At 37.8% G+C, this 25,270-nt stretch overlaps 1 protein-coding gene across 1 annotated transcript in view; it reads left to right on the top strand.

Annotated features, from left to right (window-relative positions):
- LOC101900061 (uncharacterized) overlaps positions 1 to 25,270 on the top strand; it is a 184,813-nt gene that overhangs the window by 124,512 nt on the left and 35,031 nt on the right. The window contains exons 2-3 of the mRNA XM_059127544.1: positions 17,534 to 19,901; positions 21,547 to 22,108. Coding sequence (XP_058983527.1) covers positions 17,534 to 19,901; positions 21,547 to 22,108 — 2,930 coding nt within the window. The remainder of the gene's footprint in view (positions 1 to 17,533; positions 19,902 to 21,546; positions 22,109 to 25,270) is intronic.

Below are 25,270 nucleotides of genomic sequence, written 5' to 3'. Positions count from 1 at the left end.
TAGATAATATGTAAATTTTCTCTTATTATGCCCTCGAACAATTTCATTTCACATCGAAATTGTAATTACAATTTATGTTGAGAGTCTTAAGAGATTTTGAAACGTCGTTTTGTGAGATTTAAAAATTACATACATTTTTAATATCAAGTGTTGTTTGAGGCTATCGTTTACACTGACATTTGCCACACTTTCTTTGTGACAGGTTTTTTTTTTTTGAAATAGATGACATATTTCGCCTTAATTCACTACGACGACCAACTTTTTATTCATAATATCGAAAAAAAAATTCAAAACTAGCAGATTCTTGTGGGTTCTGGAACATAAAAGTCATTTGAGGTATTCACAAAATGCGGAAACAAAACCGAATTTTGGGGGCTATGGCCGCCATAAGTAAACCAGTAAAGAAAGTCCTAAAGTAGGGCGGGGCCGATTTTATGATACCCTACACAACTTTGTTAATTTAGTTGAGCTCCACATAACAATTAAAAGTTTTTATGGGAGAATAATTTAAAATTCCAAGGACTAAATGTGCCAAATAAGCTTTTGTATCTTTTAAATTCGGACTTGTATTGCCCATTTGATGCAAAATTAATTTGAAATCAGATAAAGATATAAATGGGAGCTATATCCAAGTCTGAACCGATCTTCATAAAATTTTGCAAAGATATTTCTGAGCTGTATTTGATATATATTTCCCTGAATATCGTTGTTACGGAGTGCATATTACGGCTGTGGGTAACAAATACAACAAATCGAATGAACAATATATATGGGAGCTATAGCCCAAATTTGGCATACTACCTTCTAGACTCAACTCGGTCTTATGTGCCAAATTCCATCCCATTTGGGCAAATATTAGACGTTTGGTGTGCAATAAAAGTTAAATCGGACTAAGTTATATATGGGAGCTATATCCAAATCTGAACCGATCTCGATAAAATTTAGCAAAGGTATTTCTGAGCTGTATTTTATATATTTCCCCAAATATTGTTGTTACAGAGTGCATATCACGGCTGCGGAGGAAAAATAACAAATCGGATGAACAATATATATGGGAGTTATAGCTATATCTGAACCGATTTCGATCAAATTTGGCATACTTATTTGCAGGCCTAATTTTGTTGTATGTGCAAAATTCCATACTACTCGGGCTGATATTACACGTTTCGTGCACAATAAAAGGCAAATTGGACGAGGATATATATGGGAGCTATATCTAAATTTTTACCGATTATCTCCAATTTCAATAGGGTTCGTCCTTGGGCCAAACAAATGTTGTTTGGAATATTTCATCTCAATCGGATAATAAATGCGACCTGCATTTTGTTTACAAGAATACATAGACAGACGGACGGACAGAGGGCCTGACATGCATAAATCAACTCAGAAAGTGAGAAAAGGAACTATGGGTCTATCTCGTTTCCTTTTGCCTGTTACAAACAAATGCACAAAGACATAATACCCTGACCACCTTGTGGTGTAGGGTATAAAAATTTAAGGTCTAAAATTAAGGTGCATTAAATAAAAATTAGATTGAATTAAATTAATTAATTAAAATTAATTCTGTGAACCAAAGACTATCAAAAATTATTCTAAGCTGAGATGACCTTCCACAGCAATCTTTTGCGAATAAAAAACCTTCACGATGCCAGACTACAGACAGAAATCCCTCAAAGATTTTCCATTAATATTAATGAAGTCGGCATTGTGTGAAGGTCTACTATTCATATTTTTTCTCGTCTGTAGAACACCTTTTGAAGAACTTTCTGAATATCCAAATTTGTTCGAATTGGTCACCTTTGGCAATGACCTTCAAACGGCCAATGAAACACACGATGCCCAAATGTTGCTTTGCGGTATTTTGGCCCATTCCCGGCGAAGCGCTTGCTTGAGGTGATCGACACTTTGGTATTTTTTAGGGCCAACCTTGCTTTCCAAAATATTCCAGATACAATAGTCCAACGGATTGGTATCCGGAGATTTTGGTGGCCATGGTGCGCTGGAAATGAAACGAGGAAACTCATTTTGTAACCATTATTTGGTGGCGCATGCTGAGTGAGATGGTCCTGAGTCCAACGGATTGGTATCCGGAGATTTTGGTGGCCATTGTGCGCTTTTATAACCATTCTTGAGTGGCGCGTGCTGAGTCCTGTTGCAATGTCCAAGATGGGAGAGCGACCATCGGCTGTTATGGCGGCCCACATCATCACCATGGCCGGCGCTTGAGTTCTGCTGACTGGTGGCCAACCGAAGGTGCACATTTTCAGCTGACCTCTTGGGCAAGTAAACATGATCATTTTGTTTGTTTACAAACTGCTGGACAACGATTTTTTCCCCATCGGAGAAAACCAAATTCGGCAGTTCACCACTTTCGGTCAAGCGAAGCAACTCTTTAGCTCCTTTGAGTCGATTTTCTTTCAGTTGCGGTGTAAGTTCTTGCACTTTTTGGAATTTTAATGCTTTGCCCCGAGCTCATTTTTCAATATTTGCCGAATGGAAGGAGGAATATTGCGATATGTTCAGCTCACGAGCCATTTTTTTGGTCACGGCGACGCGAGGTTCGATCAAGTCGCTTCTTTACTTTTCGAACCATTTCTGTTGATGTTGCTGTTATCTTCCATCAATTTCCTTGATGTCGAGCTACGCTACCAGTATCAGTATCACGGTAACCAGCGATGTTATGAGACACAAAAGATGTATTCACATTTAAATGCTGGAGTGCTCTAACGATAGCCACTTGGGGGTTTCCAGCCAAATATAAGGAATTCGCACTATCACGCTTGAATTCATTCCATCACGAATAACTTTTTTTCTGGAATATTCTCACCAAAATACGTTTGTCTGCTTGTAAACAATACAATGAGCTGTCAGTGGAATAATTTTAACAGCTGTCGAACGAGTGGCTTAGAAATGACAGCAGTCTGAAATTGGTTGCAGTTTTTTTCATCTCATCCTGTATTAGGATTTGCAAAGTTGGAGCAAATTAGGATTATCCTTTCTCTTTTTGTGCAGAAAAATATATATTTTATTTATAATTTCGAATTTTAGTGGGCGAGTTACCAGAAGAATTGGACCTATATTGCCCATCTCCGAACTCGATCTAAGTTTCACAATAATATTACGATGTACCAAGTTTGGATCATATCGGATACTCCCTTCGAGGGTTATAGTGCGCACCAGCCAGCAGACAGACAGACTGACTAGCGGACCTGAAACGGTTTTGGTCCAAAGAGATCTAGGCTCTAAAATCGTTATTTCGATGAGTTTCGATTTTACCGTAGCAAAGGATTTATACCCTCTCTAGCCATATGACTGAGGGTATACATATGTTCGGAAGAAATATCTCCATCTGAGACCTACAAAAATTGTTTTTTTTTTTCGGTCCAGGATTAAAAAAATTATCCAACCCCTGAGCGCGAAAAAATATTGCTGAAAAGCCCATCAATCTTCCACTTTATAGAAAGGAAAAATGGCCCTTCAACCGGAACTTTTAAACTTCTGTAATCAACATTTTTTTCTTCAAAGTCACGTTTTGACCGTAGCGTAGAATTTATATCCTCTCTAGCCATTTGACTGAGGGTATAAATGTGTTCGGAAGAAATATCCCCGTCTGAGACCTAAAAAAATTGTTTTTTTTCGGTTTAGGATTAAAAAAAATACCCATCCTCTGAGACCGAAAAAAAATATTGCTGAAAAGCCCATCAACCTTCCACTTTATAGAAAGCGAAAAGGGACCCCCAACAGCAACTCTTAAACTTCGGTCATTAACATATTTTTCTTCAAAAAATTGGGTGATAACCCCCCCTCCTTTTTTAATCCACCTCCCCTCCCATCCCATTCCCTCTCCCCCTTCAATTACACAACATAGCCGTAACACGTGTTAATTGCCACTGTGTGTGTGGTTTTATTTGCAATTACGCATTGATGTGCTTGTGTCTTAAGTCTTTTGTTTTGTTTTCACTTCGAGTGCATGTCGTGCCCCATAAAAAATGCTCTTCGAATTACATTTTATTGATTATTAATTATTTTTTGTCACTGTTATTAACACAACAGATATTAAAATGATATACGAAACTTCAATTAACGATTTGTAATGCTTTTATTTCAAAAAAAAAAAAAAACGAAGGAGAATAAAAATAATTGAGGGTAATCTGAAAGCGTTAACAAATAAATTCAAGTGAAATTTGGGTAAATGAATTTCAAAGATGATTGGAGGTCTTATAAAGCGCTCGACTGCTACTAGAGATGCTACCATTGCTCCAGTGAAGTTTTAAGAGATCCATTAGGCAATGCAGGGTTCATTGGTGTACCAGCATGCCACTTAGGATTTTATGGGAAATTTTCAAATTTTATTTCCGAATCTAATTTCTAATCTTCACCCCAAATCTCTAAGGTTTTTATTTCTTTGCCCCAATAAAGTGTCACAAAAGCCATTAAATTTGTAAGAAGATCTAGGTGGCTTTTAAGATATATGATAAAAATATATTTCATAGCCTCTACGCATGGCTTAGAATGTGGCACAGTTTTCTGAGAATTCAATAATATCTCCGGAGACAAAGAAAGATCAAATAAGCCGTTTAAGGCTTTTTCTAAGGCAAATTACTTTCAAATTTGAATTAAAAAATTAACAGCCTATTTGAGTTAATGGCCAGCAAATTGAATGTACCTGACCAAGATAAGAACAAAACATTACAGAAACCAAAAATTCCGTCCAAAAAAAAATCAAATAAAAGGTACTTCCAAGAAGATCAGATAAACTAACCACCAAGAGCCACCAAGTGAAAGTCAAAGACCCGCCACACATCAACAAGTCCCAAAATAAATTTTGTAACAACTCTTCACCTCCCTTCCCTCTCCAGCTGGAGCATTTACATTATAGAGCACAGCGAATAGAATTCGTCACAGTTATAAAGCTTAGCAAACATTTGTTACACACAGGTCCATTCGACACACACACTCACCGCTACTAACGGCTGGATATCCATGCCCAGAATTTTACTCAAAAAAAAAAAAAAAAAAAAAAAAAAAAACAACAGCATTGAAAAATGTTTTGGGAAAAAAATTGTTATTTTTGAACTCCAAATAAACTAATATCAAAACAATATTCCAAACACAGCCACTCACTGAGATTACCTTGAGGCTGACCGGCCAACCAGCCAGCCAGCCATCTATACAATAACGAGGAAATAAATACTTTGCAAAAAATATACCCCGGCTTCCTTGAGATAATTGGAACTAATAAAATCGCCATTTGGTTAAAATGGAACGGGGCAAAAATGAAGAAAAACAACAGCGAATTATTTTAAGACTAGTTAGGCCAAATATTTGGTCAATTATTTAATGAGAGCAGATTGCCTATCTAAAAACAAGAAATAAGAAATAAGAAATAAAGACAAAACAATGAAATAAAATAACTTTGGGCACGAGCTATTAGAGGAGCATGATATAAAATTAATTGCGGGAACTGAAAATAAAGGTTTTCTGCTAAGGACTTCTAAAGGGGCTTCCATTTATAATTCTAATATTTTCATATTTTTTATTTTTTTTTTATACCCTCCACCCCATTATGGAGGGTATATTAACTTTGTCATTCCGTTTGTAACTCCTCGAGATACTCATGTCCGTCTCAAGTCCGTCTGTCTGTCTGTCTGTTGTAATCACGCTATCTTTCGAACGAATTGAGACAGAAGGCTAAAATTTTGCACACATGTTTATTTTTTCAGTAGGCTGGTTAAGTTCGTAAATGGCCCATGTAGGACCACGTTTTCATATAGCCCCCATATAACGCTACCTCCCGATATTCTGCATTTTGATGATTTTAGCGACATTATCCATCAAAATTGTTTCTAATTTGGCATTTGAAGTTCGAAATAGATACCACAGCCTAAGACAGAAAATTATTTGTGCAGGTTCACGTCTTCGTATAGCCCTCATATAACGGTACCTCCCGACATTCGGTATTTTGATGATTATAGCGACATTATTAACCGGAATTGTTTCAAATTTGGTACTTGAAGTTCGTAATGGGTACTACAGAACCTATGACAGGAAATTGTTTGTGCAGGTCCACGTCTTCATATAGCCCCCATATAACTGTACCTCTCGATATTCGGTATTTTGATGATTTTAACGACATTATTCACCGGAATTGTTTCAAATTTGCAATTTTAAGTTCGTAATGAATACTAAAATCTATGACAGAAAATTGTCTATGCTGGTGCAGGTCTTTGCACAGCTTCGATATAACAGTACCTCCCTATATGCGACATTTTGATGATTTTTAGCTACATTATTCACCGTTTATTTCAAGTTTCGAATTTGAATATGGTAATGGCTTTTAACAAACAATGCCAATGTAAATCCACGTCGTATAGATCCCAATATAATGCTTATATTCAGTAAAAGTTGGTTCCAAATGGTGGAGGGTGTTCAAAGTTCGGCCCAGCCGAACTCACTGCTTTTTAACTTGTTATAATTTCTGTCTAACTTTCGAATATAGTAAGCTTTCTAATCCATGTACGTTTTTTAAGGCTCTCCTTTTTTTAAAGATTTTTTTAAGTTCTTCTAGCTATGAAAAAATATAAAAAATCTTTTGAAGGTCTAATAACCTTTTTTTGTGGCTCTCCACTCCATGAAAAAGAAATCGCTTATGATTCACAGAAGAAGCTTTCACAGTTTTCTTTCCATGACAGACCATGACCAGAAGAGATGCCCAAGAAGAAGATGTTGTTTTAGGTAATTTTCAAAAGCCTTCTATGTCGGGACGAAGTTTTAAAATTTTAAGACCCTTAGATGGCTGTATAGGCTCTCTCTCTATAGATTGTTATTTGAAGGTCTTCTCTGCCTGGAAGACTTCAACCCGTGTACACTCTCTTTAAATGGAATTCTAAGGTCTTCTCTCCCAAAGTTCTTCTCTCTTAAGAAGATATTTTTATACACTCAGGCATATGGCTAAACAAAGACAAACGCCATAATTTTTACATTTTTTTACAATTTTATTGAATCAAAGCAAAAAAAATGTCGGAAATAGCATCAAATTTTAGAATAAGTTTAGATTTGTTCGAATTTGTCACCTTTGGCATGAATTATGGCCTTCAAACGGCCAATGAAACCGTAACATGCTGCCCGAATGTTGTTCTGCGGTATTTTGCCCATTCCCAGCGCTTGCTTGAGGTGAACGACACTTTGGTATTTTTTAGTGCCAACCTTGCTTTCCAAAATACGCCAGACAGAATAGTCCAACGGATTGGTATCCGGAGATTTTGGTGGCCATTGTTCACTGGAAATGAACCCAGGAACCTCATTTTGTAACCATTCTTGGGTGGTGCATGCTGAGTGCGATGGTGCTGGGTCCTCTTGGAATGTCCAAGGTCTCTCGGCCAAAATGTTTGCGTGCTAAAGGCTTTAATACACCCTCCAGAATATTTTCGCCATAATATTTGGCATTTATTCTGATGCCACGGTCTATTAATACGAGCGGAGAGCGACCATCGGCTGTTATGACGGCCCACACCATCACCATGGCCGGCCGGCGCTTGAATTCTGGTGACCAACCGAAAGTGTACATTTTCAGCTGACCTCTTTGGCAAGTAAACACGATCATTTCGTTTGTTTACAAACTGCAGGTCAACGAATGTTTTCTCATCGGAGAACCCCAAATTCGGCAGTTCACCACTTTCGGCCAAGCGAAGCAACTCTTTACCTCATTTGAGTCTGTTTTCTTTCTGTTGCGGTGTAAGTTCTAGCACTTTTTGGAATATCAATGGCTTTACCCCGATGTCATTTTTCAATATTTGCTAAACGGAAGAAGGAATATTGCGATATGTTCAGCCCACGAGCCATTTTTTGGCCACAGCGACGCGGGAATGAAATTTGGAATTCGAGTCACCAATAGAGTCTAGGATATATGTACCAAAGGCTTCTTGGAATTAAAAACATTTAAATTAAAAAATTATAAAATGAAAATTGGATTGACAGTCACTGATATAGTGGCGATCGATGTACTAGAGGATTTTTGGAATTCTTCATAGGAAAGTTTGAACACTTTCCAAAAATCTCCTGTAGAATTAAGAGCTTTTGAATAGCTTCTATAGATAGAGCCAAGTTTACCTTTTGATAACCCCTCTAACCAGAAAATGACATTAGAGGACCTTCTGTCCATAGAAAATCATTTGCTCCGGGGAATACCTTCCAAAAAGAAGATCTTTATAGAAAACCTTTCAGAGACCTCTTGCAGACATTCGTTATCCCGAAACTTTCTAAAGATCATCACAGAAAACATTTTGAAGATCTTCAATTTAAAAAAAATCTTGGAATACCTTTTGGTAAATTCTATTGAAGGAATCTCCCTCCTATGAATTTCTCACCAAAATTGATCTTTTGAGGACCCTCTAACCATAAAATACCCTTTGACGACCTTTTGTCCATAGACAATTTTTTCTCAATGGAATACCTTCTGAAAGGAAGACCTTCATAGAAGATCTTTCCGAGAACTAATGAAGACAATTGGTATAACTTTCTGAAGGTCTTCACAGGAAATATTTCGAAGGTCTTCAATATAAAGAAGATCTTGGAATACCTTTTAAAAATTATTTAGATTTCTTATCTTTTTGGAATTGAATTTTCTATAAAAACCTCAAGGTTGATCTATCCAGAGGCCATATTTTAAAGATCTTCTATTATTAGAAGACCACCTTAGAGGGATTTTTATCTGTCGTAGACCTTGTAAAATTTCTATTCCCAGAAGGTCGATTGAAGGTAATTTCAGCCTTTTGAGATCTTTTCCTATAGAAGGCCATCTGTAACATTTTTTCCTAAAGGAAAGTCCTTGTGGTATCCATTTATTCACCTGGGAAAATTTTTTCCCAAAAGTGTAAAGTGTTTGATTAACAGGTTTTCCGTTTGTATTTCAGATTTTTTTTCTATTCTTTACTTTCCATGCCACTTAAAACCAAAAAAAACGACGAAAACGTTACTGCTTCTGCTTCATGAATGTTGAACAATTCAACATCGTCATGGCCATAATAATAGGTCCCCCCCAAAGTCAATGGGGGCCCATCAAAAAGCCATATGCAATTCTATATAATTATGGCCAAGACTATCATCTTCAACATTATCGATGTTTTGCGGTTGGTATTCGACATGTTTTCCAGCGCCAATGGAGCACACGAGAAAGAGGAAAGGAGAGGGGAAGGGGGAGAGAGAGGGAGAGGCAAAGAGTAGTAATGAAAATGAAGTGGTTTTGTTGTTAGGCAGGCATTTAAACAACAGCAACAGCCAACCGACATGCAAACACTTATTTCTTAAATAATGGGAAAATTTTTGTGAAATATTTTTATGGCCTTTTGTTGTTGTTGTTTTTTGTTGTTTTCAAAAGAAAATTAAAAGGGAAAGAAAATTACGGGTTATGGGTGTTGTGAAAATATTTGTAAAATTTGTATTGAAAGAGAAATTTGTTTCTTTTTTAAAAAAAGTTGAGGTTTCAGTTCAGTTTCAACAAGAAATAGTTAAATATTTTTTGGAAAACTCGTATTAAAAAATAATATGAATTTAAGTTTATTTTAGTTTATTTTCCGATTCGTATATAGTTATTTATTTTTTTATTTTTATATATTTTTTTTATTTTTATATAATTTTTTTATTTATATATTTATTTATTTATTTTTTATTTATTTTTTTTTTCTTTTTCTTTTTTTTTTTTTTTTTTTTGAAAAAAAAAATAATTTTGAACCAATATGACTAATATTTCAAATTAGATTGTCAAACTGGCTACTCCATCATTCATTTCAGATTCAAATAGATCTTATTTCCCCCCCCCCCCCCCCCCAAAAAAAGCAATTACATTGCTGACAGAAACTACAAGAAATCAAAGCTCGCAAAAAAATCAGCAAAAATTTAAATTTGTTTTTAAAACAACGCCCAAGTTTTGTTAAAAAAACAAATCTTTATGGAATAAAATTAAACAAGATTTTACAACGCCATCAATTTTAAATCCAGGGAATGGTTTGTAGCTAAAAAAAGTAAACCGAACGTGAGTAAGCATTTGTTCTGATGGTGGGCAAAATATCCCTCCCAGAAGAACCACCAGCATTCATCAATCAAATTTTGCAAAATAAAAAAGCATAACAGCCACCTTTTTTTAAGAACTCTCAACTACTCAAGTGGCAAAATGTGAGCCATAATAAATAAGAAAAATAACAACAACAAAATAACGAATTTAACTAAAAATTTATGGCAAAAATATGTGTTAACAAACCAAAAAAACAGTAAAAATGCAGTAAATTCGGCCAGGCCGAACTTTGAATACCCTCTATCATTTGGAAGGAATTGGCAAATTTCGAAAAAAAAAAATAAAATCCGTTATATCTTGCAGACAAAGATTGATCTTTGCCAAATTTTAGCTTCCTATCTTTATACGTTGTAATACTAACGTGATTATAACAGACGGACGGATAGAGGAGGCTAAATCGTCGTAGAATTTTACACTGATCAAGAATATGTATTCTTTGTTATACCCTACACCACAAGGTGGTCAGGGTATTATGTCTTTGTGCAGGCAAAAGGAAACGAGATAAACCCATAGTTCCTTTTGATAATCTGCATAGAATAACATTCTGAGTCGATTTATGCATGTCCGTCCGTCCGTTCGTCTGTCTGTCCATGTTTTTTTGTAAACAAAATACAGTTCGCATTTATTGCCCGATCCAGATGAAATTTTGCACAAATCATTTGTTTGGCCCAAGGACGAACCCTATTGAAATTGCAGATAATCGGTCAAAATTTAGATATAGCTCCCATATATATCTTCGTCCGATTTGCCTTTTATTGTGCACCAAACGTGTAATTTCACCCCGAATAGTATGGAATTTTGCACATACAAGCAAATTAGGCCTAAAAATAAGTGTGCCAAATTTGATCGCAATCGCTTTAGATATAGCTATAGCTCCCACATATATTGTTCATCCGATTTTTTATTTTTATCCTCCGCAGCCGTAATATGCACTCTGTAACAACAATATTTGGGGAAATATATTAAATACAGCTCAGAAATACATTTGCTAAATTTTATCGAGATCGGATCAGATTTGGATATAGCTGCCATATATAACTTCGTCCGATTAACTTTTATTGTGCACCAAACGTCTGATATTTTTCAAAATGTGATGGAATTTTGCACTTACGACCGAATTGAGTCTAGAAGCTAGTATGTCAAATTTGGTGAAAATCGGTTCAGATATAGCTATAGCTCCCATATATACTGTTCATCCGATTTGTTATTTTTGTCCTCCGCAGCCGTAATATGCACTCTGTAACAACAATATTTGGGGAAATATATCAAATGCAGCTCAGAAATGCATTTGTTAAATTTTATCGAGATCGGTTCTGGATTTGGATATATCTCCCATATATAACTTCGTCCGATTTACCTTAAACGTCTAATATTTGCCCAAATGGGATGAAATTTGGCACTTATGACCGAATTGAGTCTAGAAGCTACTATGTCAAATTTGGTGAAGATCGGTTCAGATATAGCTATAGCTCCCATATATACTGTTTATCCGATTTGTTATATTTGTTACCCACAGCCGTATTATGCACTCTGTAACAACAATATTTGGGGAAATATATCAAATACAGCTCAGAAATATCTTTTCCAAATTTTATCGAGATCGGTTCAGATTTTGATATAGCTCCCACATATATCTTTATCCGATTTCAAATTAATTGTGCACCAAATGGGCAATATAAGTCCGAATTTAAAAGATACAAATGCTTCGGAATATTTAGCCCTTTGAACTTTTAATTATAATTATAATCATAGCTTGTATGATTGAATTCTCCCATAAAAACTTTGAATTGTTATGCGGAGCTCTACTAAATTAGCAAAGTGGTGTAGGGTATCATAAAGTCGGCCCCCCTCGACTTTAAGACTTTCAAATGAAATGAAGAACTAAATATACCCACCATATTCTGCATGGTTAAGGGTATAAACAAATCTCCATTTGTGGTGGCTAAGCTAATGTTAGTTTCGATAATGGCGTTGGCATTACCCAACACTCCCACTTTGCAACGTTGTTTTTTTTTTGGGCAAAATCACACACACACATATACACCTAGCCTACCTGCCCCCCAGAATGCAATAAACAAATTGTGTTAAAAAAAATTTTAACACAAATTCCTAGCGATTAGCATTTATTTGGTGGTTGCTGGGTTGTTTAATTGTTGCGGTGTAGAATGTAATTTATTTTTCTAAATGCATTTTTAAAATGTTCTTATCGCCATGGAAATGATATTTGAAATAATTCACCAAATGACTGCTGCAGGTGTTGACAAATAACAAAACAAAAGACTTAAGCAACAAACTTTAAAAACCTATATATAGTATCTTTATATAAGATATCGGTACATAAAATATTTATACATAAAAAATCTATCTAAAATACTCAAAGTGAATTTGAGGGTTATTTTAAATACCCTGTCGGAATATCCATGAGTTTCGGGAAAAAAATACAAGATTTTCAATATATCTCCCATATAAAGAAGATATTTACCCTAGCCAGATTTTCTTAACTGAATGGAGCGCAATTTGATATTTTTCATTCGTTACGTTTCGAAAGCTATCCTGTAAAAATATACAACAACATCTCCGCCCAATTTGATACTTTTTTTATTGGTTTAAATATATATTTTTTCTTTGCTTGCAATATTTGAAATTATTCCCACCATTGCAGATCCATGCCGGCAATAACACACTGACATTTATGCTTGATAAATTATCATTTACCTGAGATCATAAATAATCATGTTTTATCTTGTTATTGTCGGTTAATATGAAAATCATTTATCTATTTTTTGGCATTTCATTCATGTGTGATATATATGTGTGTGTGTTGGTTGTTGTTCTGTCAATATTTCATTGCACATGTGATGCAGGTTTGTTGCTTAAGTCTTTTGTTTGGAATTGACAATATTTGTTATGGCACAACATTGTTGTTATTTAATTTTTTTGGGATTTTTTTAAGCAAATATAAAAAGTGTAATGACAAATTATGTATTGCATATAGCAGACAGAGAATTTGAAAGAAGGAAGGAAATTGGGGGATTGAGAAAGAAAAAAAACTTACAGAATATTTCTTTTTCAAGGTCTTACCTTGCCTCACCCCCCAACAACAAGTGTGACCTCCAATTCTAAGTTCAAACTTTAATATATCGCTCTGTAGCAATTTAAAGCCTTTTCGTACTTTCCATACTTTTAAAGTACAATTTGGCAAAAATTATCTCACCGCTTCACTCAAACTCATGCAGGATTTTATAATTGTGTCCTTTAGTAATAGCTCAATTACCATTTTGTACTATTTAGTACTAAATGTAAACTCAATGTGCGAATTCAAAATCAAAAAAAAAAAATCAACCATTTTTCACGCCTCTACAACAAGTATGATTTTCATGGAGAAATTCAAATTTCTAAATGCTACCGACGGCTGATTTAGTACCTTTGAGTACTTTTCGTACCCTTTAATAACGAATTATATTATCCATATATGACCATCATAAAAATTTTTACAATTGCAACTATGTTTCGTATTTTTTGCACCATTAGAGTATGAATCTCTAGAAGTCTATTCACTGTACCTTTGAGTATTTTTCGTACGCTTGAAGTACGAGTTACCGAAAATTCCACCTAAGAGTCAGTCTGAAACAAAATTTCAAGGTTCTAGCTCATATTGTTCCCTCAGTACGAATATTGTACTATTTCGTACCTTTGAGTAGCTCTTCAAGCATGGAGTTACGAAAATTCCGCCGAAACATTCTCTCTACACACGGGTCTTTCTGTGTGTAAATTTTAAAGTTCCAGCCTTTGTCGATCAAACAATAATAATGTTATTTTGTGCCTTTTAGTGCTTTTCGTACCCTTTCGTATCCATCTTACAAAATTTCATAGCTGTGGCTCGTACCAATCACTTTTTAAAAATTCAGTAAAACTTCGTACTCTTTAATAATTATACCCTCAGACATATGGCGAGGGAGGGTATATATCATTTGATAGGTCAAAACGTGCCTCATCGAAATAACGTTTTAGACCCTAGGTCTCTTTGGACCAAATCCGTTTTAGGACATTTGGAGTCGATCTAGCGATGTTCGTACGTCTGTCTGCTTGGTTGGCTGGTGCGCACGATAACTGTCGAAGGGAAAGTGGTCCAAACATGGTACATCGTAATATTACTGTAAAACTTAGATCGAGTTCGGAGATGGCCAATTCGGTCCACTCATTCTGGTACCTTACCCCCACAAAATGTCAACAGTTTCAAAAAAAATATTTTTTTCTCCACAGAAAGAGAACCAATATTCCGATTTTGCTCCAACGTTTCAAATCACAATATTTGAATCAGTGCTAGTTCAGGTGCGAAAATGGAGAATATCGGTCCACTCCATCAGGTACCTCCCCCACAAAGGGTAAACATTTTGAATATCCATGAAACTCATAAAATGTGAAAATAACAACCGATTCCATTCAGACTTGGCACATCTCAATATTTCCACCCACACAAGACGTGTTATAAAGTTGATAGAGATCGAACCATTCCTTCTGCTACCTCCCTCACAAAGGGTCAAAGTTTTAAATTATTATAACTCTTATAAAATGTCATGTAAGAGTCCGATTGTCTCCAAATTTCACACATTCCATAATATCTACAAACACAAGATATGCTGTGAAGATGGGATATATCGGCCCACTACTTCTGGTATCTTCCCCACAAAGAGCCAAAATTTTGATTATCCATGAAGGTCATAAAAAGCCAAATTAAGATCCGATTCCATCCAGACTTAACGAATCTCAATATTTCTAACAAAACTAGATCTGTTGTAAAGATGGTAGGAATCGGACCATTTTTTCTGGTACCTCCCCCACAAAGGGTCAAAGTTTTGAATTACTATAACTTTTATAAAATTCGAAATAAGAATCCGATATATGCTGTAAAGGTGGAATATATCGGTCGACTCCTTCTGGTACCTTTCCCACGAAAGGTCGAACGCGAAATTAATATCCGATCGCATTCAGACTTAGCACATCTCAATACTTCCATCCACACAAGATCTGTTATAAAGATGTGAGGGATTGTACCATTCCTTCTGGTACCTCCTCCACAAAGGGCCAACGTTTTGAATAACCAAAACGATTATTAAATCCGAAAAAAGCTTCCGATTCTCTTCACATTTCACACGTCCCATAATATCTACTAACACAAGATCTGCTGTGAAGATGGGATATATCGGTCCACTCCTTCTGGTATCTCCCCCACAAAGTGTCAAAATTTTGAATAACCATGAAGCTCATAAAATGTGAAATTAACATCCGATTCCATTCAGGCTTGGCACATCTCAATATTTCCACTGACACAAGATGTGTTATACAGTAGGTAGAGATCGGACCATTTCTTCTGATACCTCCTCCACAAAGGGTCAAAGTTTTGATTAACTAAAAACTATCATAACACCCGAAATAAACATCCGGTTCTCTTCATATTTCACACATCCCATTATTTCTACTAACACAAGATCCGCTGTTTAGATAGAATATATCGGTCCACTCCTTCTGGTATCTTCCTCACAAAGGCTCAAAATTTTAAATATCAATGGGGCTCTTAAAATGCGAAATTAACATCCGATTCCATTCAGTTTTGGTACATCTCAATATTTCCGTCAACACAAGATCTGTTATCAAGTTGGTAGAGATCGAACCACTTCTTCTGATACCTCCCCCACAAAGGGTCAAAGTTTTAAATTATTAAATCTTTTATAAAATTCGAAATAAGAATCCGATATATGTTGTAAAGGTGGAATATATCGGTCGACTCCTTCTGGTACCTTCCCCACGAAAGGTCGAATACGAAATTAACATCCGATCCCATTCAGACATAGCACTTCTCAATACTTCCATCAACACAAGATCTCTTATAAAGATGGTAAGGAATATGGGATATATAGGCGGTTCTCTTCGAATTTCACAAATGCCATAATTTTTACCAAAACAATATGTGCAGTAAAGGTGGGATGTATCGGTCCACTCTTTCTGGTACCTTCCCACGAAAGGTCGAAGCGAAATTAACATCCGATCCCATTCAGACTTAGCACATCTCAATACTTCCATCAACACAAGATCTGTTATAAAGATTCTGGTAACTCCCCCACAAAGGGCCAAGGTTTGAATAACCAAATCCGAAAAAAATCATTCGACCATCTTCATATTTCACACATCCTATTATTTCTACTAACACAAGATCTGCTGTGAAGATGGGATATATCGGCCCACTCCTTCTGGTATCTCCCCCACAAAGGCTCAAAATTTCCAATACTTTTATCTGTTAAAAATTGCGAAACACACCAGCGATTCTTTACAACTTGCAATACCTAAATATTTCTCTCAACCTGAAACCTGAGATGAATATCGAATTTATGATTTCACTTAAGGTAGGATATAAATATCCGATTTTTTTGCCTTTTTGTCAATACCAAATATTTTTATCTAAATTGTATGAAGTATGAAAATGGAATACTTGGGTCGACTATATCTGGTGCCTAACGCCCATTTTACCATTTTCTAAAAATTGTCACGTTCCTCATATAAAGTGAAGGAAGTAGTCCAAACCTGGCACGTCGCAATATTCATATCATATTTATTTAGATCTGATACGAAATGGGTAAACTGGGACCATTCCTTCGCAACCTAGTCCATAGAGGGTCAAAAATTTGAATTATCATAACAGAAGTTAAAATATATTTAAATAAACGAACATTGGCTGAGGGTATACTTGTGCCGAAAAAACCGACTGATACTTTTTAACTTGTTTTTATTTAATTTTTATTGGGAAACTCCTAAGAAGACTAATGTGGCGCCCAAATGATCAAGGATACAAAAATATATTATTTTTCCTACGAAAAAAAAAAATTTCGCTATTCCTTTATAATTATCGTATTTAGAATCAGAATCTTTTATTCCGGACGATGAAAATTCCTTGCCGTTATTCTTTTATCTTCTTCGGAATTTCGTTTCCATTCCATCTCTCCATTCAGTTGCCTTGATGTATTAATAATCTCTCCACGTGTGAATTTGTTGTTAATAACAGATTAAGATGTTGTTTCATCTTTTCGCTGTCTTCGGGGATACACAGCTAGCTTTAGGTGATTTCATTCATACAGCCTACATCCATCAACACCATTCAGAGACGGCCGAGAAATCATCATCCGCAACAGCCTCATCATCCCAGCTTACATCCATCAGTAATTTAAGACAAATGATGATGTTGGGCTCTTTGAAATGTTTCAGAGGTGTTTTTTTGGTGTCTAGGCTTTAGTGGTAAAGCGACTGCTGCAGGGGATACTTAAGAGAAAAAAAAACTCATGTGAAGTGGGGTGGGGGGAATTCTCAATTCAATTTAATGGTAGTTATTAGTCCAGGCTTTTAAGAGCCCAAATGTAATTCCTTGGAAGCTGGCGATTAATAATTTTCCCCTTTTTTCTCCCTCTCTTCCAGGAAAACGTTCCAACGATTTAACGAATTTCGAAACTACAAATCTTCTGCCACCCCAACAGTACGTGGCCCCTGCCTACCATCAATTGCCTGCCGATTTATCTGCCGAAAATATACAAAAAGAGGCTGCCTTGGTCTTGGCCCAAGCGAAGCGCCATAAAAGCATTGCCGAGAATGGTGATAACATACCCACATTTCGGGTGAAAACTAAACGTTCGGGAGAATCGGCGGCCACAAATCCCAAAAAGTTCCATTCCTTGCCTTCACGTAAGAAAAAGCCACCTGCCGCCAAGCCGGTGACGCGCAGCAGCAGTGACGCAGCTGGCAAGAAGCCCACAAAGAGGCCCTCCATATTTAGCCTGTTTAGCCGGAAAAGTGATACGAATATCAATCAGGCGGAAAGGGATCCACGTTTCGAGGATAGCGGAGGTCGTCGTTTGGTGCGCAGTAAAAGTGATGTGGGCTCCTCGTCGTATCGTTTGAAGAAGGTCTTAAAGGAACCCAAGTCAGCGTTATCGGCCGGATCAAATAAACATTTGCCCACCCAGCTGAGTCCCATCATCGAAAACGATTCCAAGGACGATTACTTCGAAGAGGATTTCGCCAAGCACACACGAGTACGCCGCAAATCGGAAGCCATCACAGATAAGGAAAAACATGAAAGTGCCATCAATGAGCTGTTAGGTCGTAGCCGCTCCCAGCCGGAAGTCGATGGTGTTGGTCTGGTGGGACGCATACCAGTGTCCGACGTTATAAAAGAGAAAATTCTAAGCCTACAAGCCAAGTCACAAGAGAACATGCATAGCTCCCAGTTGCCGGTGCAGAAATTGCCGCTGACCAAGGGTCACACGGTGAATGGTATGGTGAAACGTCTGTCCATGGAAAGGTTTTCACCCCCGCCCACCATATCGGGCCCAGCCTTCTCCTACATACGGCCCAATGAGGGTATTACCTATGCCCAGCTGGAGCTGCAGGATGAGCCAGCATCCAGAACCACCCTGCCGCGTCGGGAATACACCCGCTCCCCGGTAAGGGAATATCGCTCCCCCGTACGGGAAATGCGTTCCCCCTCCCGGGACATTTTCACCCCGGATCGTGAACTCGTTACGACCACCGTAATAAATCGCAGCATTAGCAAACCTGAGGATCAAACCGATTTCATTGGAACTAGTCAACGCAACAACTACTCGCCCAGCTACAACACCAACAATGGCACCACCACCATACACATTGGTGGCTCGTTCTCCCCCTCACCCTGGCAAATGTTGTCGCCACGCAATCTCAGCGATGAGGATGAGGGTTTGGGTCTAGAGACCCGCAAATATTATGAAGATGAGCAACTCAAACGCAGTAAGTCGCCAGCCGAACCGCCCATTGTTCCCAAGATACGCAGCATTACGCCACCGCGGGAGAATGGCTATCATGCCGGAGAACGTTATCACACACCCAATCGTGATGTGAATCCCAACGATGATATGGGTTATCGTCGGGCCCGTTTGGAGTCCCGGATCCTAACCCGGCGATTTGGTGACTCTGGCACCCTGGAACGTAATGGCTATTCGCGGGAGAACTCCCATGAACGTCTGCTGGAGGAGCGTGAAAATTATCCACCCAAACGTTATCTCAGCCCCGAAAGGGAGTTGCATCGGGAACCCTATGAGCCCATGCGTTATCACAAGCCCGAGGTAAAGGAGATCCTGAATAAATATTCTCCCGAGAGGAGTCATCTCGACATTATCTCTCCCTCGACGGTGGTTGCGCCACCACCCAATGGCACCATGGAAAAGACATCGCGTTACAAACACACCAAATACTATGATGATGGTCATGGTGGGGTTAAGGAGGTCTATGAACGGGAAACCCAATTCGACACGGATGGGAAGCCTCATGTACGCGAAACCAGACACCGGGAACGTCTGGACTCCTACACGGGTAAGGTGATACGCGAAAGTTCACCCATAATAGAGCCACGACATCGTGAGCGTTTGGATTCGTATAGCAAAAATGCCCGAGATAGTTCTCCATCGCTTTTGGAGGCAAGACACAGGGAACGTTTGGATTCGTTTACCCACACAAAGACCACCCGGGATAGTTCACCGCTCATGGAGCGACAATTGATTACGGACTATGAACCCAAGTCATTTGATTCACAATTCACGACGACCGATCAATATCGTTCGTCACCGGAAAATATGAAACGTTATGATATGAATTCAGATCGAGGGGTGAATACAGGGCGGCTAAGTAGTGAAGATCGCTGGCACAGCAGCTTGAAGAGGGATAAGCTGCAACAGCGAAGCTTTGACAAGGGCGATTCGGGTATTGAGAATGATTTCCGCAAGGAGTCGTTCAATGGAGACCTGGTGACACGGTAAGTCCGTACGAAACTCTGTTCCTATACGGCTAACTGTTCCTATACGGAAACCTTATTCGGATAACATTTCCTATACGGAAACCTTATTCGGATAACATTTCCTATACGGAAACCTTATCCGGATAACATTTCCTATACGGAAACCTTATCCGGATAACATTTCCTATACGGAAACCTTATCCGGATAACATTTCCTATACGGAAACCTTATCCGGATAACATTTCCTATACGGACACCTTATCCGGATAACATTTCCTATACGGAAACCTTATCCGGATAACATTTCCTATACGGAAACCTTATCCGGATAACATTTCCTATACGGAAACCTTATCCGGATAACATTTCCTATACGGAAACCTTATCCGGATAACATTTCCTATACGGAAACCTTATCCGGATAACATTTCCTATACGGAAACCTTATCCGGATAACATTTCCTATACGGAAACCTTATTCGGATAAAATTTCCTATACGGAATCCTCATCCGGATAACATTTTCTATAGGGAAACCTTATCCGGATAGCATTTCCTATGCGGAAACCTTATCCGGATAACATTTCCTATACGGAAACCTTATCCGAATAACATTTACTGTACGGAAACCTTATCCGAATAACATTTCCTATTTGGAAACCTTATCCGAATAACATTTCCTATACAGAAACCTTATCCGGATAACATTTCCAACACCGAAAAGTTATCCGGATAACATTTCCTATGCGAAAACCTTATCCGGATAACATTTCCTATGCGGAAACCTTATCCGGATAACATTTCCTATGCGGAAACCTTATCCGGATAACATTTCCTACGCGGAAACCTTATCCGGATAACATTTCCTATGCGGAAACCTTATCCGGATAACATTTCCTATGCGGAAACCTTATCCGGATAACATTTCCTATACGGAAACCTTATCCGGATAACATTTCCTATGCGGAAACCTTATCCGGATAACATTTCCTATGCGGAAACCTTATCCGGATAACATTTCCTATACGGAAACCTTATCCGGATAACATTTCCTATGCGAAAACCTTATCCGGATAACATTTCCTATGCGGAAACCTTATCCGGATAACATTTCCTATGCGAAAACCTTATCCGGATAACATTTCCTATGCGGAAACCTTATCCGGATAACATTTCCTATGCGGAAACCTTATCCGGATAACATTTCCTATACGGAAACCTTATCCGGATAACATTTCCTATGCGAAAACCTTATCCGGATAACATTTCCTATGCGGAAACCTTATCCGGATAACATTTCCTATGCGGAAACCTTATCCGGATAACATTTCCTATGCGGAAACCTTATCCGGATAACATTTCCTATCCGGAAACCTTATCCGGATAACATTTCCTATACGGAAAACTTATCCGGATAACTTTTTCTATCCGGACATTTTTTTACACGAAATCCTTATCCGGATAAAAATTTCTCTACGAAACTTTATCCGAATAAATTTTTCGGTCCGAATACCTTATCCGGATAACATTTTTCACAAGGAAACCTTTCCGGATAAAATTTGATATCCAAAAACTTTACCGGATATCTATCTCTAACTATTTTAATTTATTTTATTTTTACCTTCTCTCACTTTTTCTCTCTTTCTCTCTCTCTCTCTCTCAGATGGCGCAAACCCACCACTGACGACAACATTAAATCCTGTGAGAGTTTCCTGAAAAAAGAACGTCGCTACTGTGAACACGAACGCCAACCAAGGCGATCCGAAAACTACGCCTATCGCGAACGCTCCATAGACGATGGCTCACATTTCGATCCCAATTTGGATAAATATCACGGCAGCAGTGCCACTCTAAAGCGTCGCGATCAACAATCGCAGACAGTTCACCATGATCAGGAGAAAACGAGTACCTCAACGCTGAAGCGTTCCAAGAAATTGGGTGGCTTTGAGAAAGTCAAGCAGCTCTTTACCGGTGGCAACACCAGTGGCGATAAAAAGGACCCTGAGCGCAAGAGCATGAGCAGCAGCACCAGCAGTAGTGCCGGTACCCAGCAGACCATTAAACCAAAAGATAAAGACAAATATATGGTCAAGGAGGAGGAGATACGATCACGTTATCGTGTCAACGGTGTGGTGACCAATGGCAGCAGTAGTAGCGGTGGTGAACGCGGAGGAGGAGGAGTTGGTGTCGCCACACAAACTCCGGAGAGCATAAGGGAACCAAAGGTGAGTGAGAAAATCTTAACTTTTTTCCTTGGAAGAAAATATAATCCGAAGAACAACTTTACGAATAAAAAATATCCGGATAAAAGTATTTTATGGGAAAACTATCCGGTTCCAAATATTTCTATAGAAAATGTTATCCGTTTAAGGTTTTTGTATGGAAGATTTTATCCGGATAAGGTTTTCGTATAGAAAATGTTATCCGGATAAGGTTTCCGTATAGAAAATGTTATCCGGATAAGGTTTCCGTATAGAAAATGTTATCCGGATAAGGTTTCCGTATAGAAAATGTTATCCGGATAATGTTTTCCGTATAGAAAATGTTATCCGGATAATGTTTTCTTATAGAATTTGTTATCCAGATTAGGTTTTCGTATAGAAAGTTTTATCCGGATAAGGTTTTCTTATAGAAAATTTTATCCGGATAAGGTTTTCGTATAGGAAATGTTATCCGGAAAAGGTTTCCTATAGGAAATTTTATCCGGATAAGGTTTCCCTATAGGAAATTTTATCCGGATAAGGTTTCCCTACAGGAAATGTTGTCCGGATAAGGTTTCCGTATAGGAAATGTTGTCCGGATAAGGTTGCCGTATAGGAAATGTTGTCCGGATAAAGTTTCCGTATAGGAAATGTTGTCCGGATAAGGTTTCCGTATAGAAAATTTTATCCGGATAAGGTTTCCGTATAGGAAATGTTGTCCGGATAAGGTTTCTGTATAGAAAATTTTATCCAGATAATGTTTCCGTTTAGGAAATGTTATCCGAATAAGGTTTCCGTATAGGAAATGTTATCCGGATAAGGTTTCCGTATAGGAAATGTTATCCGGATAAGGTTTCCGTATAGGAAATGTTATCCGGATAAGGTATTCGTGGAGAAAATGTTATCCGGATAAGGTATTCGTGGAGAAAATGTTATCCGGATAAGGTATTCGTGGAGAAAATGTTATCCGGATAAGGTTTTCGTATCGGAAATGTTATCCGAATAAGGTTTTCGTATCGGAAATGTTATCCGAATAAGGTTTTCGTATAGAAATTTTGGTTTCGTAAAGAAAATTTTTAAATGTTATCCGAATAATGGTTTCGTATAGAAAATGTTATCCGGATAAGGTTTTCGAATAGAAAATGTTATCCGTGTAAGGTTTCCGTATAGGAAATGTTATCCGGATAAGGTTTCCGTATCGGAAATTTTATCCGGATACCGTTTTCTTTTGGAAAATGTTATCCGGATAAGTTTTTCTTATGGAAAACGTTTTCCGGATAAAGTTTCCGTATATGGAATATTATCCGGACAAGTTTCGCATATCGTAAGTGTTATCTGGATAAGGTTTCCGCATCGGAAATAATATCTGTACATAAAATTTTATTTAAATAAAATTTTATCCCACTCTTTATGACATTTTTTGCCCTTTTCCTGGATATGCCTATGTCCTAATAGTTGCATGGGCCGTCTTGGAAAAACGATGCTCCTATGAATGGCCATCGTAAAAATCCCCTCAAAAGGAAGCTCTATGGAGGAGTTACCCAAAAAACAGACGACATAAACATCATTAGCATGAATGCCAAGCAATAAAAGACAGAACAGCCAACTTCTTCCTGCCTGGCCAACTCATTTTTTTTTCTGTGGGTCATGATGGGAGTGAATGAATGAAGAAACGAATAGCTGACTGACTGAGTGAGTGAGTCTTCCTTATGGTCTTGACTGACTTTATCTTCTGCTGTAATATGTGTCGTCATCGTCAAGTTTGCGTTTAACCGCATACTGTTCCGATGTTGTTGTTGCTGTTGTGTGTGGAGGCGTGAAAAAAATATTGCCTTACATAACAGCAGCCCGTTTTGTGGATGCCGTTGCATGTTGGGCCGTTTGAGGTTGCTGTTCGCTCAAGACATGATCTTGAAAGTTATGCAACATGCCCAAGTTGACATATTGACACCCTTTCAGCATTACGTTGTTGTGGTTGTTGGTGTTTTTGTTGTTGGGAGTTTACGACAGGAACAGAAGGAGGTGAACATGCACATGCCCAAAGAAGCTCATACCGCACAAAAGACTTAGGCGATGGCATGTTGCGGGGTCTTACATCGGCAGAAACATAAAATTACATGGCTGATATGACATGACAGACCGACAGACAGACACAAAGAAGAAGAGGATGGAGAAGTTGAAGAGGCTTCCCTTTGAGTTTCGGATGCCATTTTCGCAATGGCATAAATTAAGTGGGGAATAAAAAAAAGGCCAAAACTGAAGCTGAAAATACTTTGTATTGAAATTTTTAGGCTTCCTGAAAATTTTGAATATTTCTTTTTTGGATTTTTTTCTTTATGCCAACCTTCAGCGGATTAAGCAGGATTTTTAGGGGCAATTTAAATTAGCCATGGTCTGTAACTTATGTACATTTATGTCATTTTGCAGATATTAAAAGAGCAATGAACTCCAAGGATTCCAAAATGAATACTAAGTTCACAAGGAGACCCTGTAGTGAGGTTGGGACAGCCAGTCCCATTACTGTTAAGAAATAAATGAATTGGCAGCGATAATGATCATAATTGGCAATTAGGGATGGAGATTAAAAATAAAAAAAAATGCCTTGGCTTACGGGGAATCTGAAATGTTGCCAAGAAGATTATGAAGTAGGCTGGAGAAAAATTTAAAAAATATAAATAACCTTTCTTCGGTTCCACCCAATATCCCACCCCAAAGAAAAAGTGTTAATTTGAAAATGATTTGAGTTTATTTTGGGTTTATGTCTACACATGCCGGTACCGACTCTAATGAGGCAACCAGCAATGGTCATTTAAATGAAATAGCAAAATTATTTTTAATATTTGCCAGGCACGGAAATCCATCATCAATGGGCCAAAGAAGGCAAAGAAGCCGGCCGGCCGGCTTTTAATAAAATGTTTTTTGGATGGTGCAAAAAACTAGCCATCCCAACAAAATTGCTGGCCTCAACCAATTGGCCCCCAGTAAGGCTACCGTGGCATAGGTCAATGTTCGATCTGTCGGCTATTTGTTTTATTTGCATTACCCATTCTCTGGTTTGCTACGACTTGCCACAACTTTGTGGTGTAACTTTGTTTGATTGGCAATTTAGGTTTGAGGTTGGGTGAGTCCATGCGTGATTTGTTCACTTTCTGTGGACGACTCATTGAGGGAGTCAAGGTATTCGTA

This window comes from Musca domestica, unplaced genomic scaffold, assembly GCF_030504385.1.
Source record: "Musca domestica strain aabys unplaced genomic scaffold, Musca_domestica.polishedcontigs.V.1.1 46, whole genome shotgun sequence".
NCBI classification, from domain to species: domain Eukaryota; kingdom Metazoa; phylum Arthropoda; class Insecta; order Diptera; family Muscidae; genus Musca; species Musca domestica.
Note: the sequence above shows the minus strand (reverse complement) of the source record. Positions and strands in the feature narration are given on the sequence as shown.